Raw genomic sequence first — 16,215 nt, 5'->3', positions numbered from 1 at the left:
AGGCTATTTGATGCTTAGAGAAAGCTTAAGAAACTTGTTCAACATCACAAAAGATCTAGAATCTATAGAAGCTAGGATCTGAACTCAAGTCTTGTGATATTACATCACTGGCGTCTAACCACCAATCAGGAGAACCTGTATTCTTGATTTGCACCAAGAGGTGAAACACTGAAAACAGTACTGTTCTCCATGTTTAGCAGTGAGGTATTTTGGGGATCATTTATATCTTATTTCATCTATAAATAACTTGGACTTTTTAAATTTATAAAATAGGAGTTAAGTAGGGGAAGATGATCTAAAAGCATCTTTATCCAGCTAATGTAAGAATGGGCTTTAGTTTGACCTTTTCTCACTGTCATTCATTTTCTTATCCCTCTGTCAGTCATTTTCATGATGAAGACATGGGGAGATATTATTTACATCAGGCATAGTTTTAAACAGAAGCCACGCTGACTGGGGGATTCTTTGATATCTTTGAGTAAGTTCATATAGGCTCACGTTGCCTCCCTACTCTTCTAATTTTCAGTCACCTTTTTAAATTCCTTTTCTGGAATAAATGCAAAGCAACAAAAGGTATTTAATGAAGAACACTAGTAAAACCATGACCATAACAGGTTGAATTTGTGGTATCCTAAGGAGAGATACTTGGAAAACTGTCTGATCAAATACTTGATTTTTCTTCCTCCAAATATGTATGGTTTCAATACCGAAATTTCAGTTTTTTAAATTTTGTTTCTTTGTCATTATCAGAAATGAAGTATAAAGTATTTATGTTTTTACATTATATAAATGGTTATGTAAACTAAAAACCTCCAAAAAGGTAAAAATGACATGCATTGCTGCCCAACAAAAAGTACTTTTAATATTTTTTTGTGCCTTCCTCAAATCTGTTTCACTTTTGTATCTGTATTCTACCTAGGTTATATCCATAATATATACAACATTTATATACTGCTAAACATTGTATCATAAAGAGGTTCTTGTTTTTTATATAATTTTTGTCATAGTAATAGATGCTTTCATAATAATCTATTGAATTGTTGAATAATAATTTTCCTAACTCTTCATCATCCATTGAGTATTTAGGTTAACAATTTTTACTACAGTCATCGATCCTGTGAGAAACACCTTTGTTCTCTAGCTTTGGACCATTTCCCAAATTGTGAATTACTTGGTGAAAAAAAATGTAAATTTTTAGTGTTAATAACATGTTGCCTCAATGTTTTACCAAAGGCACTGTGTAGTTTAGAGTGCTAGCAGTAATATTAAAGAGTGCCGTTTTTACTACATCCCTGCCAGTACTGTATATAAGACTTTTTTCAGAATATGATTGTGACTTTTAAAAGTGAATCATGGTAGCTCCTCATAGTCTTCAAATGCTTTTCATTTAAATATTAGAGTGAAGGAGCCTCCCAGGAAGGAATTCTGGAAGATATGCCTGTGGATCCTGATAATGAGGCTTATGAAATGCCTTCTGAGGTAAGAGTTTATACACATAAAACTCCAAAAATAAAGTTTAAGAGTTCAAGTTGGGTCCAATAATGAATACCCCAAATCTGTCTCTGTCAGATGTCCCTTATGTTTGTCCTTATAGAAAATGACTTACTCTCTAGATGCACAAGTTGGCCAAATCCAGGACATGTATTGTGTAGACAACTTTCAAGCTATGAATGGCTTTTAAATTTGTAGAGAGTTGTTTAAAGAAAAAATACAAGGCAGCAGCAGTGACAGAGATGGTATGTGACCTGCACAACCTCAAATACTTACAGCCTGGCCTTTTACAGAAAGAGTTTACTGACCCCCACCATTAAAGAATTATTTTACTAGAAAGTTTACCTTCTAAAACAAATGCCAAAATGGAAAGTTAGAGAAATCAACTAAATGCCAAAAGAAGTAATTATTATTTGCCATACATTTCCGGTGAGCTGTTTGCATAGTAAAATAAAAGTTACTCAAAAAAATTAGAGAGTAGAAATATGATAAATGCGTGGTTTGCGATAATAGATAAGTCTAGCATTTTAAGCAGCATAATTTAATTTGAAAGTAAGTTTCTTTAATAGCAAGTGCATCACAAGGGAAATTAGAAAATACTTTTAGATGAATGAAACTGACTCAGGAAGAAATAGAAAATCTGAATAGATTTCTAATAAGAAGACAATTACTAAAAAACCTCTCCAGGGAGAGAATCCCAGGACCAGATGCCTTCACTGGTGAATTTTACCAAATATTTAAAGAAAAAATATCAATTAATTATAATTAATGCCAATTAACTTATCATCCAAAAAATAGAAGACAGAGCACTCCCTAGTTAATTCTATGAGAACAATATTACCCTGATACCAAAACCAGACCTCACCATTAAAAATTGAGTTAAAAGTGTGTTGTAGTTAGTTTCTTCTTCTTCACAGCATCATTAAAAGGCATATTGATAATCATCCCATTTGCAAAAATTGAGGTTAAATTATTTATTTGCCTAAGTAGTTTTACCAAAGTTTGGGGGTCTTTATATGGCACGGGCTAAACACTATGGAAAATACAAGAAGAAGAATTGCTAGTACCAGGATGCAAGGAGTTTACCCTCTAGTAGGTTTGATAAATACAAATGTGTCCCTTTATTTATTCATCATGATACCCTTAAAAACCATTATGGACTGCCTTTTATGCACCAGGCATCACAGGGGCAAAAAGATAGACGATGCACAAAAAAAATTAACATTTTGCAACATTTCTTTAGATCAATCAAAAGAAGTTTTACAGAAGAGGTGGTGGTGACCTGGGCGGGAAGGGGTGGGAGATATGATAGGCCAAGATGAAGGGAGGATATTATAGCACAAGGAAATCTCTAAGGCATGCATGTCTGAGAATGCACATGGATATGTCTGAGGCACAGTGAGCAACTCAATGTGATTCAAGCTCTGAGAATAGTGACAGATGAAGACTGCAGAGATGAGTCAAAGACAAATTGTAAAGTACTGGAAAAATCTGGCCCTTTAAATTTGTACTTTATTCAGAAAACAGCTTGAGTTATTGAAAATATGTTTTTAACCAGGATTCAGATATTATTAGAGTTGTTTTTTAGGAGGACTAATCTGGCCACTTTGGTTAAGACTATCAATATTTTTATTGTCTACATTATCCAAATATTGTAGGGGGAGAGGAGGCGCTTTGAAATAGTAATAAGTTAAGCCACAGGTGAAAGATGACATTCCCAACTGGGAAAGTAAAAGGAGAAAAAATGTGACATGCCTTTAAACGTCTTAATTTCTTTCTAAGAAATCACCTGATTTGGTTCTCACACTTTAGTAGAAGAAAATGAGAGCCAGGTAAGGTAGACCGGCTACTTCATCCTACAGGTCTAGGTCACATGATCATTAAATGGCGCATCTGGAAGTAGAATTCAGATACCCTAACTCTGACCACAAGAATAATTCACTTTTATATTTGATAGGAAGACAAAACTATTAAAAAGAAAATTATATTGAATGTAGCAGAATAGTTCCAGAACAGTTAAAACTATAACCTTTATTCAAAGTGGCGAGCCATGTCCTAGCTCATTTGCCCTAAAGCCCTCATTACTGGTCACTTATACTAAAGCTTCATGTTGTCTTTCTGATTTTCCTGTTATTAGGAAGGGTATCAGGACTACGAACCTGAAGCCTAAGAAATATCTTTGCTCCCAGTTTCCTGAGATCTGCTGACAGACGTTCCACCCTGTACAAGTGCTCAGTTCCAACGTGCCCAGTCATGACATTTTCTCAGTTTTCACAGTGTGTTTTGAAGTCTTCCATCAGCAGTGATTGGAGTATCTGTACCTGCCCCAACTTAGCATTTCGGTGCTTCCCTCTCACTGAATATATGGTAGCAGGGTTTTTGTGTGCTGTGGATAGTGCGGCTTCAAATCTAAAATGTTGAAACAAATTAAAAACACCTAAGTGACTACCACTTATTTCTAAATCTTCACTATTTTTTTGTTGCTGATGTTGAAAAATTGTGAGTGATTTACTATCATAAGATTTTAGGGTGTCTTTTAATGATTCTAAAAATATTGATGTATTGTGAAATTTGTTAATACATATAATACTTAAACGTGCGCATGAAACTATGCACCTATAAATATCAACTATAAAATGTTACATAAATATCAACTATAAAATGTTACTTTTGTGATGTGTTTTCTTAACTTGCATTTGTATATAAATGGTGAAAATTAAAATAAAATGTTATCTCATAAAAAAATCTTATTTTTGTCCCATCTCACTTTAATAATAAAGCCATGCTTATAAACAACATACAATGAGAGCTGACACAATTAACTTAAATATAAAGTTCTTAGCCATTTGAAGGAGGAGGGATTTTAGAGGAGTTTGAGAAGACAGGATGAAACATTAACCCTTTACTGTGGGAATTCTCTGAAGAACACTGCCCAAAGTATGTTTTGATGTGCACTAGTACCTTAAGAGACCTTACTGAAAAAAGTGGGTTCTCCGCCTACACTGTTGGTGGGACTGTAAGTTGGTGCAGCCACTATGGAAAACAGTGTGGAGGTTCCTCAAAAAACTAAAGGAATTATCATATGATCCAGCAATCCCACTCCTGGGCATATATCCAGATAAAACTATAATTCAGAAAGATATTTGCACCCGTGTTCATAGCAACTGTTCACAATAGCCAAGACTCGGAAGCAACCTGAATGTCCATCGACAAATAAATGGATAAAGAAGATGTGGTACATAGATGATACCATGGAATACTATGCTGCCATAAAAAAGAATGAAATAATGCCATCTGCAGCAAAGAGGATGGACCCAGAGATTATCATACTAAGTAAGTCAGAAAGAGACATATGATATCACTTATATGTGTAATCTAAAATATGGCACAAAACTATCTACGAAACAAACTCACAGACATAGAGAACAGACCTGTGGTTGCCAACAGGGAGGTGGGGTGGGGAGGGATTGAGTGGGAGTTTGGGGTCAGCAGATGCAAAGAATTATATATGGAATGAATAAACAGCAAGGACCTACTGTATAGCACAGGGAACTATTCAATATCCTGTGATAAACCATAGTGGAAAAGAATATGAAAAAGAATGTGTATATGTGTATAACTGAATCACTTTGCTGAACAGCAGAAATTAACATAACGTTGTAAATCAACCATACTTCAGTAAATAAACAAAAAAGTGGGTTCCATAGACTAGAGACATGTAAGAAATGATTTTGACTGCATCCCCTTTAGATATTCATAAGGCACATTAACATTAGCACATCAAAAACTCTGAGAGAAACTGGTTAACTTTAACCCAGCATCTTCTTTTTTTCTTTTCTCCTTTTTTTTAAATTAAATTTTTTTCCTTCCAGGAAATACCTTTAAATATCTCTGGGAACTACCAGAGAATTGCCTTAACATCTCTAGATTTATGAAAATCCCCTGGACTCCTTAAAATTCTGCTAAACATAAAAATTCTATGATATTTCTTTAGGAAAAGTTTTTCTACTTAGGGAAGATATTCCCCATAGGTGCGGACAATAAACTTGAATATCAAAAGACCTATACAGGGAATTCCTATGTGGCGTAGTAGTTAAGAATCTGCCTACCAACGCAGGGGACACAGGTTTGATCCCTCCTCCAGGAAGGCCCCACATGCCACAGAATGCCGGGAGCCGTCAGGGGATTGCCTAAAGGCTCAGGCAAGGCCGAGCACTTCGGGAATGGCCTGCAAGGCGGGAATTCCGATGAAGGCATCTTCGGCTCGGGAGAGCTGCAAAGCAGGCGTCTTGGAAGTACCGGAGTTCTCCGAGATTTAGTTTCACTATGAGTCTCCTTTGTGTACTTTTTCTTTCTAGGAATGATGAGCTCTCTGGGTGAGGGGCGCCAACGCTGCCTTCAAGAATGGTGGCTACCCCCCGCTTTCTTGGTGTTGTGGAAATTCTATGGGCCACAAACAAATCACATTTAGACCCTTAGGGGGCCCGGGTAATGGAGGAATGTTTAAACTTATTGTCCCCACCCTTGGGCCATGCTGGCAATTCGGCCGTAATGGGCCATGCATTGTGATCAGGAATGCTGCCTCACCCAATCACAATTATCCCAAACCTCTGAAGTGAGGGTCAGTCAAACCAAAGTTGCCTATAAAATATCCCATGCACTCTTCCCTTATAAGAACGGAATATTACGGGTATCTATGTTATGTCCATGTGCTGTATGTCTGCTGTCACGTAGCATAGAGAATGTAGCTCACTGATTAAGCTTAACCTGCTAACAATGTGTTTGTCACTTCAAGCCTGGGCGCCTGAGAGGCCTGCCCTTAGAGATTGTTATCCTGTGTTCCCCTCCCCCTTGTAACCACTGGAGGGTTAAAACAAGAATGGTAATGTTAAGCATGGGGAAAAAAACTGTTCGATTGTTTATGGACAAGAACGTGAAGAACTGATGAGAACTGATGATTACATAGAAGACTCGTCACCTGACTAAGGACAGGCCCCTGGCGGAGTCATTGGGACATTTGGGGGAGGGATATGGGGCCCCTAATGGAAAAATCCACAAAGCAAGATGTAAGATATATAAGACCCGAGCAAACATTAAAGTTACTCTTACTCTCACACTCTCTCTCACTCTCTCTCACACTCTCTCTCCTGTCTCTGTCTCTTTTTTTTCTCGCCGACTCTACCCCTCCCAAGGGACTCCCTGGATCCTGCCTGGGCTGGACCCCGGCAACAGAACAACTAAGCCCGTGTGCCACAACTATTGAGCCTGCACTCTAGAGCCCGTGAGCCACAACTATTGAGCCTGTGTGCCATAATTACTGGCACTCGCATGCCTAGAGCCTGTGCTCCGCAACAAGAGAAGCCACCACAATGAGGAGCCCCCACTCGCTGCAACTAGAAAGCCCATGTGCAGCAACAAAGATCCAACACAGCCAGTAAATTGTTTTTTTAAAAAAAGACCTATACAAATCAATTATTTGGTTTATTTTTTAATTATTCAGGAGAAAAATGTCATAGACCTTTTAAAAAGTCCCCAGCAGAAAGCATAATTTTAAGAAAATATTCTAGAAGTGCTAGGCAGCTCATATGTAATCATGAGGAATTTGCTGTATATTAGGCATTGGCAAGGAAGGCAGGCAGAGTGAATATAAAGACTGGAAGCATGATCACCATAGAAACTTCCTTTTTTGCCTAACTGGAAAGAGTGTTTAGCTGCTGTGTAGTCTTAAACTGGAGAGAAGTGGTCAGTCTCTTCTTTCATTAGATGCATTCCTGAGGAAACCACATGGAACATTGAAACCCTTCCATACAAGAAGCCTTCTATTCTAGTACCAATATGTACACAGAAAATACCATGGGAAGATATACACCAGTAGTGGTTGTCTTGAACTAAGCACTAAAAACGTTGTGCAAGACACGTAAGCTGGAACAACTACCTGACAAGTGGCCTGAGGGTTAGTCTGCTCCCAGGTTTATTTTGCAGACATCATCCCCGCCAAGTGTGAGTTATTCAGCCTCATGTGCTCCATAGGGCTTTAGCAAAACAGGTCAGGATGGACTTTGGCCACAACTGGCAGCACAGCAATCTAATATATGGTTTGGCATTCCAAGTCAGATCTTTTTCAAAATCTCGCCACCAGTATGAGATATAGTCCCCATCCTTCTGGCTCATCCAGTGGCTAACTACTGGGTCAGCACACTCAGTCACATACACACACTGCAGGACAACCACTAATTCTCAGGGATAGTGCTTTCCACATCCATATTGAGGAAGAAAAATGCAATTTTCTAACTGAAAACTTGACAGACTCCTCTATCCACCACACTGACACCACTCTCTTTTTATCTCAGATGAGTTCATCCTACTGTGTTCTTTCTGTCTTGGGCAAGCATACAACAGGGCTGGTACTTCCCTGTTTGCTCTGTCCCTGGAATTTAAATTGGAGATTTTTTTTTTATTGCTGTGTCAAATATAGATCTAAGTGATTTATCAATAGTAATTTATTTAGTTCTCAAAACAGCCCTAAGTGCCATTACTATCCTCAGTTTACATATGAGCAAACAGAGGCATTTGCAGGCTAAGTAATGTTCTCGTAGTGAAACTGTGTACAAGCCCCTATGTCCTTGTCTTTTGAAGTAAAATGCTGCCTCAAGGGTTAATGATTGGGAAAGGTAAAGATGTAGAAACAAAGAATAGATGTTGGGCTGGGAAGTGGTAACAGTTTAGACTATAATTCTGCCACATAGCAGAATCACAGAACTCCCAGTTCCCTGAAAGATATAGCTAAAGGCCTGACACACATTCCTAAGTTGTTTTTACAGGAAACAGACACCCCCACCAGATGAAAACTGCTGACCACAAGAACATAGATCCTAGACTGGTTGAAACAGAAAGTTGATGATGCTTGAAACTTCATCTTGATGCCAACCAAGCTGAGAATTGTTCACGAGCTGATTATGCCCTGCTCCTTGAACACTAGAAAACTCCTCACTACCCCCTCCAGGGTGGGTCACACAGTCTTGAGGACATTAGCCCACTGTGGTCCCCTTTGCCTGGCAAAGCAATAAAAGCTACTCTTTCCTACTTCACTCAAAACTCTGTCTCCGCGTTTCTGTTCGGAACCAGTGAACAGAGGCCAAGTTTCAGCAACAATAGCCACAAAGCTAGGAAATGGCCAATCAATATGGAACCAGAGTCTGTGCTTTCAGCCCCTAGGCCATATCATCTCTCAGAGTGAGGATATACAGCTATGTCAGTAACCCCCTAGAAGTCTAGGAATGGAATAATAACCTTGCTTTTCTAGATATAATTGTTAGTATATTTCTAGCCTTCTTCAGGCATCTGTGTCTAGCATAAGTGATACTCATGTATATGGAGATTTATTTCCAGTTCTAGGAGAAATCAGCCAGCTCCTGATTACCCTGACTGATTCTTCCTTATAACTAAACTATGCACACCCTGTCACTACAAAGTTATTTATTTTCAGTAAAAGACAAAAATATCAACATAATAATAGTAGTCTACAGTAAGGCAGGCTTTTTCAGCTTCCTTTTGCATCATGGGTACTTAGCTTCTGTCAAATGGCAAAAATACATATATATATAAAATATAAATAGAATTTTTCAATTATAATATTTATTAATGTCATGACTGAATTTATAAATGAATAAACTGGAAAGTGCATGAATTAATAATTTATATTTTTAAATTAAGCCTTGATTTTCTAGGTGTATTTTTAAATATAGTAATATTTTATTCTTTGAGTAAACCTAGATTTCAGAAATCCAAATGCAACAGAATAGTTACAACACCAAAAGCTATTTCTAAATATTATTTTAGTTCCAATATCTCCATATAATTATCTAAGATTTTCTTTGTGTTTTTTTGCTGCTACAACACTATCTTTGATTATTTTAAATCCAATGGCACAGATGGTATATTGGAAGCAGTTAAAAATCATTCCTTCAGAAAGTTCAGTTTGAGCCTCTAGTAGGTTTTGCTGATATGATATATGTCTAAAGTCAGGTGAGATTGCATAGGGGATTTCCAAAGTTGATCCTGCAACTATAGTTAATATACTGGGATAGCTCTTCTTATGAACCTTATGAAAATGTATCCTCAGATTCCCTTAAAGGTCAGTGACCAGAAATTCCCACTGTTTCTATGGCAACACAGCAAGATACGGTGCCTTGGAAATGTGCTGCATTTAATTAGGTTCCTCTAGGGCTTCCTAACTGCCTTTTGCAGGGAAACTAAATACCAGGTTGCTTTATATCTTGCAGTGAGATGAAAGCTAGCCCATTCGTAAATGTCAAAGCTAAGCTGGGCTCCAGTAAAGTCAAATCTAAGCAAATATAGTAGCAAGTCTATGTGTTTTTCTTAGAAAAGAATATAATACTCTTCCTAAAACAATGAGGGGTGTTTGGTTAATTAGGTTGGCAGGAGTAGTGGTGAGGATCCTGGATTCTAAAACTAGACTATGTAGGTTTGACTCCCAGTTATGTCATTTACTACCTGTGTTACTTTGAACAAGTTACTTAATCTCTTGGTGCTTCTGTTTCCTTGTCTGTAAAAATGCAGATGACAATAACGGTACCTCATAGAAGTGTTGTGTGGATTAAATGAGTTAATAGAAGTAGAATGCTTAGGATTAAGACTTGCTTATGGTAAGTGATCAATGAATCAGTTATGCTATTAGTAGTAGTAGTACAAGTGGTGGTGGTGGTAGCAGGAGTAGGAGTAGGAGTAGTAGACAACACTATGTTTTTAAAGATAAATAAGAAATAAATATTTTAAATGTTTAGACATATCCATTTATATATCCTAATATAAAATTTATAATAGCCAATGCTATCTTTAAAATGAAGAACAAAACTGGAGGCACCATACACCCTGATTTTAAATTATATTACAAAACTATAGTAGTCAGAACAGTATGGTACTGGCATAAAAATAGACAGATAGATTGATGGAACAGATTAGAGGGCCAGAAATAAATCTATGCATATAGTGTCAGTTAACTTACAACAAAGAAGCCAAGAATATACAATGGGGAAAGGACAGTCTCTTCAATTAATGGTGTTGGGAAAACTGGACAGCCATATGCAAAAGGATGAAACTGAACCACCATCTTACACCACACACCAAAACTAACTCAAAATGGATGAAAGACGTGAACGTGAGACCTGAAACCATAAAATTCCTATAGAAGAACATAAGCAGTAAGGCCTTGACATCAGTCTTGGCAATTATATTTTGGATTTGGCAGCAAAGGTAATAAAAGCAAAAATAAACAAATGGGACCACATCAAACTAAAAGCTTCTGCACAGCAAAGGAAACCATCAACTAAATGAAAACTGAATCTAATGAATTGGAGAAAACACTTGCAAATCATATATCTGATAAGAGGTTAATATTCAAAATATATAAAGACTCATACAGCTCAATAGCAAATAATTCAATTAAAAAATGGGCAGGGAATCCAAACAGACATTTTTCCAAAGAAGACATACAGATGACCAAGATGTACATGAAAAGGTGCCCAACATCACTAATCATCAGGGAAATGCACATCAAAATCACAAGGCGATATCACCTCACACTTGTTGGAATGTCTATTATCAAAAAGACAAGAGATAACAAGTGTTGCCAAGGATATGGAGAAAAGGGAACACTTGTGTACTGTTGATGGGACTGTAAGTTGGTACAGCTACTATGGAAAACAGTATCGAGGTTCCTCAAAAAATTAAAGATGGAACTGACATGTGATCCAGCAATCCCACTTCTGGGTATTTACCCAAAGAAAATAAAAACACTAACTCAAAAAGATAGATGCAGGATTTCCCTGGTGGTTAAGACTCTGTGCTTCCACTGCAGGGGGCATGGGTTTGATCTCTGGTTGGGGAACTAAGATCCCTCAAACCATGGTGGGACAGCCAAAAAAAGATGGAAAGATAGATGCATCTCCATATTCACAGTTCACAACAGAGTCATTTACAATAGCATAGAAATGGAAGCAACCTAAGTGTCCATCAATGGATGAATGGATAAAGAAAATTTGGTATATACAGTTGACCCTTGAATAACATGGGTTTGAACTGTGGGAATCCACTTACATATACTCTGTTTTCAATAGTGAGTACTACAGTACTACATGATGCACATTTGGTTGAATCCACAGACATGGAATCGAGGATATGGAGGGTTTGACTATAAGTTACATGATTTTTTTTTTCTTTAAGAACTTTTATTGAGATACAATTGACATACAATAAACTGCATATATTTAAAGCATACAATTTGATATTTTTTTTCTTATTAGTAATGTATGTATGGTAATCCCAATCTCCCAATTCATCCCACCCCAACACCCCATGCTTTCCCCACTTGGTGTCCATATGTTTGTTCTCTACATCTGTGTCTCTATCTCTGCCTTGCAAACCGGTTGATTTGTACCATTTTTCCCTTTGACTGTGCAGAGGATGGGCACCCCCTAACCTGTGCATTGTTCAAGGGTCAACTGCATGGCATTCTATTCATCCATAAAAAGAAGGAAATCTTTCCAATTGTGAAAACACGAATGGAACTTGAGGGTATTATGCTAAGTGAAATATGACAAAGATAAATACTATATAATCTCACTTACATGTGGAATCTAAAAAACAACCCCCCAAATGGAACTCATAGAGAATAAATAGGTGGTTTCCAGAGGTGGTGACTTTGGGGGCGGGGGGAGGGGGGAGTGTAGAATGGGTGAAGGAAGTCAAAAGGTGCAAACTTCAGTTATAAAATAAGTTATGGGAATGTAACATACATCATGGTGACTACAGTTGATAATACTATATTGTACATTTGAAAGTTGTTAAAAGAATAGATCTTAAAAGTTCTCATCACAAGAAAAAACACTGTGGTAATGAATGTTAACTAGACTTATTGCGATAATTTCACAACACATACAAAAATTGATCGTTATGCTGCATACCTGAAACTAATATAATGCTATATGTCAGTCATATCTACATAAATAAATAAATAAAACATACATAAATAAAACAGTAATCAGGATTAGGATGATGGTAGAGCAACTCTGGAGACTTGAGAAGAGATTATTTACTAATAGCTATGGGAGGATTTTAATGGTTTAATAACCAGCATGGATATTCATAGAATATCACCTTGCATCAAAGAAAGTTGAGAAAGCATAACTTACTAAGAGATACATATGTACCAAATCCAAACACTATATTTATAGGACATATCTATCTTTAGACCCAGCTATACTCATCAAGTCATACATCTTCACATCCAAGTGAGATGTGTTTGATATTTATATTTATATGATATAATCATATGTTCACTAATTTTGGTTCCAGTCACTAGAAAAAAAGACAAGCATATATATATGTACATGTATGTATATACATATGTGTGTGTGTGTGTGTGTGTGAATAAATAACTCAGTAGTCTAAAACAAATTATTATCAACCACAAAGGAGAAAAACAGCCACTTGAATTTCCATCTATTTCCCAAATCTCAATCATTTCCCATTATCTTCCCCCATACTCCTCTCATTTGGTAACTCATTTTTTATGCAAAAGAAGGCAATATTTTACACAAAAATATCTGCATTACGTGAGGGGTAACAGAAATACCAGTAGTCACAATGGAAAAATATTTTGTTTCCTCTTTGTCTTTAGCAAATCCCTAGGATCACTGCTAAAAAAAAAAAAAAAAAAAGGAAGTGAGCTGGTAGGATGCTTGCCAGGGCTCTGTGCTGTCAGATCATCCTGGGCAGCATGCTCTGAAAGTCAGTCAGTAGAACAAAGCACACTTGTCCTCTTACCCACTGGACTGTCTGAAATAGCCTAGGGAACTAAGTTAGAAAATTATTCTTTAATATTTAATATTATTCAATATTCAATACTACATTTTCTAATAATGATCAATTCTTGGGGTAAAAATAACCAAAGACTAAATCCAGACAGATGAGCATCTAGAGCATATTATTTGTCATATAAGGTGTCACCCAGATCTCTATAGAAATGACCAGGGCAAGTCTTGAGTGGCTGCCAAACATTTGTAGTTCAGCAGGACAGATTCCTGCTGTTGAAGATGGACTGCCATGTTGAATGATGAGCAATCTGGCAAGTCTTCTTGGTGTGCTTCCCCAGCAATCAGCACCCCTAGCAGCTTGTACCAAGCTTTTAGCTAGGCCATTTGCCCGAGAATGATAAGCAAAAGGGTGAAGCTAAGATGAAAACCTTTTCCACAATTTTCTTAATGTCATCTAAACACCCCCCCAAAGAAAAACTTAAAGCATATATTATCTATTGTTAATAAATGATGCTGAGTTCTGATTATCAGAGCAATGTTTGGAGATGAAATATCGTTGGATACTTGGTGTCATTCTGAAAAAGACTCTAGTACAACTCAAATCTATGTCAGTCATGTCTAAGAACAGCTCTACACATCAATATTAAGGAGTTTTGATCTGGCTGGTTTTGTCACTGTCCATGGTGAGAGCAGACATTCAAATGCCACATTCTGTTGATTTTTCACTATCATACCTAGTTCCAGGCCATTAGGCACAGCTTTTAATCATTGCTTTCATGCCAACAATTCCTGGATGCACCAGGAACAGTTTGTTCAAAGTAATTCTTTCTGGAATAACAATAATTTCCACATAATAGTCACCTCTGTATAGGTGATAATTCATATTGACAGCTGTACTTGAATTCCTGGAGCAGTTTCTCTATGGATAAACCTCTCCATCTCTACTCCCACACACACCTATCACCAGCTTAAGATAGACCAGTCTTGAAATCTTGCATATTTAACTGTAGGATGCATTCAATATGAAGTTGTTGTTTTAATCTTTAACAATATCTATATAATATTTCTGATTTGTGAATGCATTTTTTTGTTCATATCTAGCCTATATCAAAAGTATTCAGACCTGATTTACAATAATGATGAACAAAGTAAAAAATCACTCTGGGCTATAAGTAAAATAAAGCTGAAATTTTTAAAAACGTGAGACACCATTTATAGAGAGAGCAGAAATAAGCCTATTGAGAATATGGTGCAGAAAAATATATTTAAATCCTACATTTAGATCTAAGTTTCTTGGTAGCCAAAATCTGCATGGGAAACACAAAGACTATAATTTTCAATATCTGCAGGAAGAAGATATTTTGTTATTGTCGTTTGTGATTATTTTTACTATAATTTTGCAGAGGAGCAGAAGAGCCTTTTTTTTCCCCCCTATTTTATGTCTAGTAGAAATGTAGACATACATTTGACCAAACATCTCTTTTAAAAACATAACACAGTCAAATGGAACCCTTCCAAATCATAACTCCCCATAGTCAAAGACATCCATAATCAGGTTCCTTCCTGAGGAGGAAACAGTCAAAGTCCTAGGCTGTGCTACGGATTGGTGGCTGGGCAAGCTACACTGACTTCCACTTTAATGCAGGCCCACATTATGACCAAAATAGACAGAGACGGACATTTTAATTTTTAGAATTTCTAGGTTTCTAGAAGCAGTAAGGAAAAGCCTCAAGTGATGCCTATGCAGTGGCAGAATTAAAAACATTACTTTTCCTTAAGGGAAAGGCCCTGTGGAGTGACTGATACAAACTGTGGAGGTCCCTCGCAACAGTCAAGTATAGAAGGCTCAGATGCTTTGTAATACACAACATATTGGAAGAAAAAACATTTTGAAATGTACACATCTGTGGGAAGAAGGAAATGCTGGCAAGAGATCTAGATATATAGGTAATAGGGAAAAAAACCATCCAATAAATGATAACGTACTGAAGGTCCAGCATGAAATGGCCAGAAGCATGCAGATGAAATGCAGCACTAGGAATGCAGGAACAAGTACTGCTCATCCAGACAGCAGCAGGGACTTCTGACAGCACAGCAGCACCACTCCCACCCAGAGCTGGGGAGGCGTTCTGTAACAGGATTCTGGAGCCTTCTGTGAATTGGCAAAACCTAGGTCAGGCTTCAGACCAAAAGGCTGGAGTTCGGAAGAGAATAAAAATAAACTCCACTTAAAATGCCTCATCACCGTGTCAACTCAGTAGCCCAAAATGTCAGCCTTGACTCAGAGGTATTTGGCAAAATAATAAGCCGAGTTCTTACACGATCTTGATACTATGAGAAATTTAAAGTTTTAAAGAAGGATTATATTGAGAATTTTGTTCAGAACCAAATGATTTCATACACATCTTAGGCCGAGGTAAAACAAAAATATGAAAAACGTATTTTTTCATGTATTTGGCCTTCACAATCTCTGAGATACAATACTCACTTTGCAGAAGTTCACTCTGTTTTCTTTCGGGGAAAAAAAAAATCAAAGCCTCCTAACATACGAATTCCAGGAATCTGATTTGATTGGCACTGTGCTTTCTGAAAATCCTCAAAGCGCACATTTGAAAAAGTTCAAATTCCTAGGTGGATCTTGACTTTATGCAACTTTACGTTGCCTGTTAGTTTTCTTTTTGGTGGATGCCTTCATTCTGTTAAGTTCAGACAGAAGTTGTGAGTGGGATTGCTATAGTGAAACTCCCCAGTTGGTAGCAAAGAGAGAACAGTTCAAGAGGGTTTAGATTGTTAAAAGGTGCAAAAAAATTAGGAGTGAGACCAAGTCAAGATTTAGGATCTAACACAGATGAATCAATCTAACCAGTCTCAGCAGTTCTATATATCAGCA

General features: G+C 37.1%; 1 protein-coding gene across 3 annotated transcripts in view; it reads left to right on the top strand.

Moving 5' to 3' along the window:
* SNCA (synuclein alpha) overlaps positions 1-4,284 on the top strand; it is a 125,687-nt gene extending 121,403 nt beyond the window's left edge. Inside the window, exons 6-7 of one of the 3 annotated variants that reach the window (XM_057728208.1) lie at positions 1,401-1,479; positions 3,629-4,284. In XM_057728208.1, coding sequence (XP_057584191.1) covers positions 1,401-1,479; positions 3,629-3,661 — 112 coding nt within the window. In that variant the 3' untranslated portion in view covers positions 3,662-4,284. Of the gene's footprint in view, positions 1-1,398; positions 1,480-3,628 lie in introns of all 3 variants that reach the window. The other 2 variants (XM_057728209.1, XM_057728210.1) reach the window with 2 other exon arrangements.
* Positions 4,285-16,215: the final 11,931 nt, after the last annotated feature.

Source organism: Hippopotamus amphibius, chromosome 3, assembly GCF_030028045.1.
Source record: "Hippopotamus amphibius kiboko isolate mHipAmp2 chromosome 3, mHipAmp2.hap2, whole genome shotgun sequence".
Taxonomy (NCBI): domain Eukaryota; kingdom Metazoa; phylum Chordata; class Mammalia; order Artiodactyla; family Hippopotamidae; genus Hippopotamus; species Hippopotamus amphibius.
This window is presented reverse-complemented; position numbering and strand designations above follow the sequence as displayed.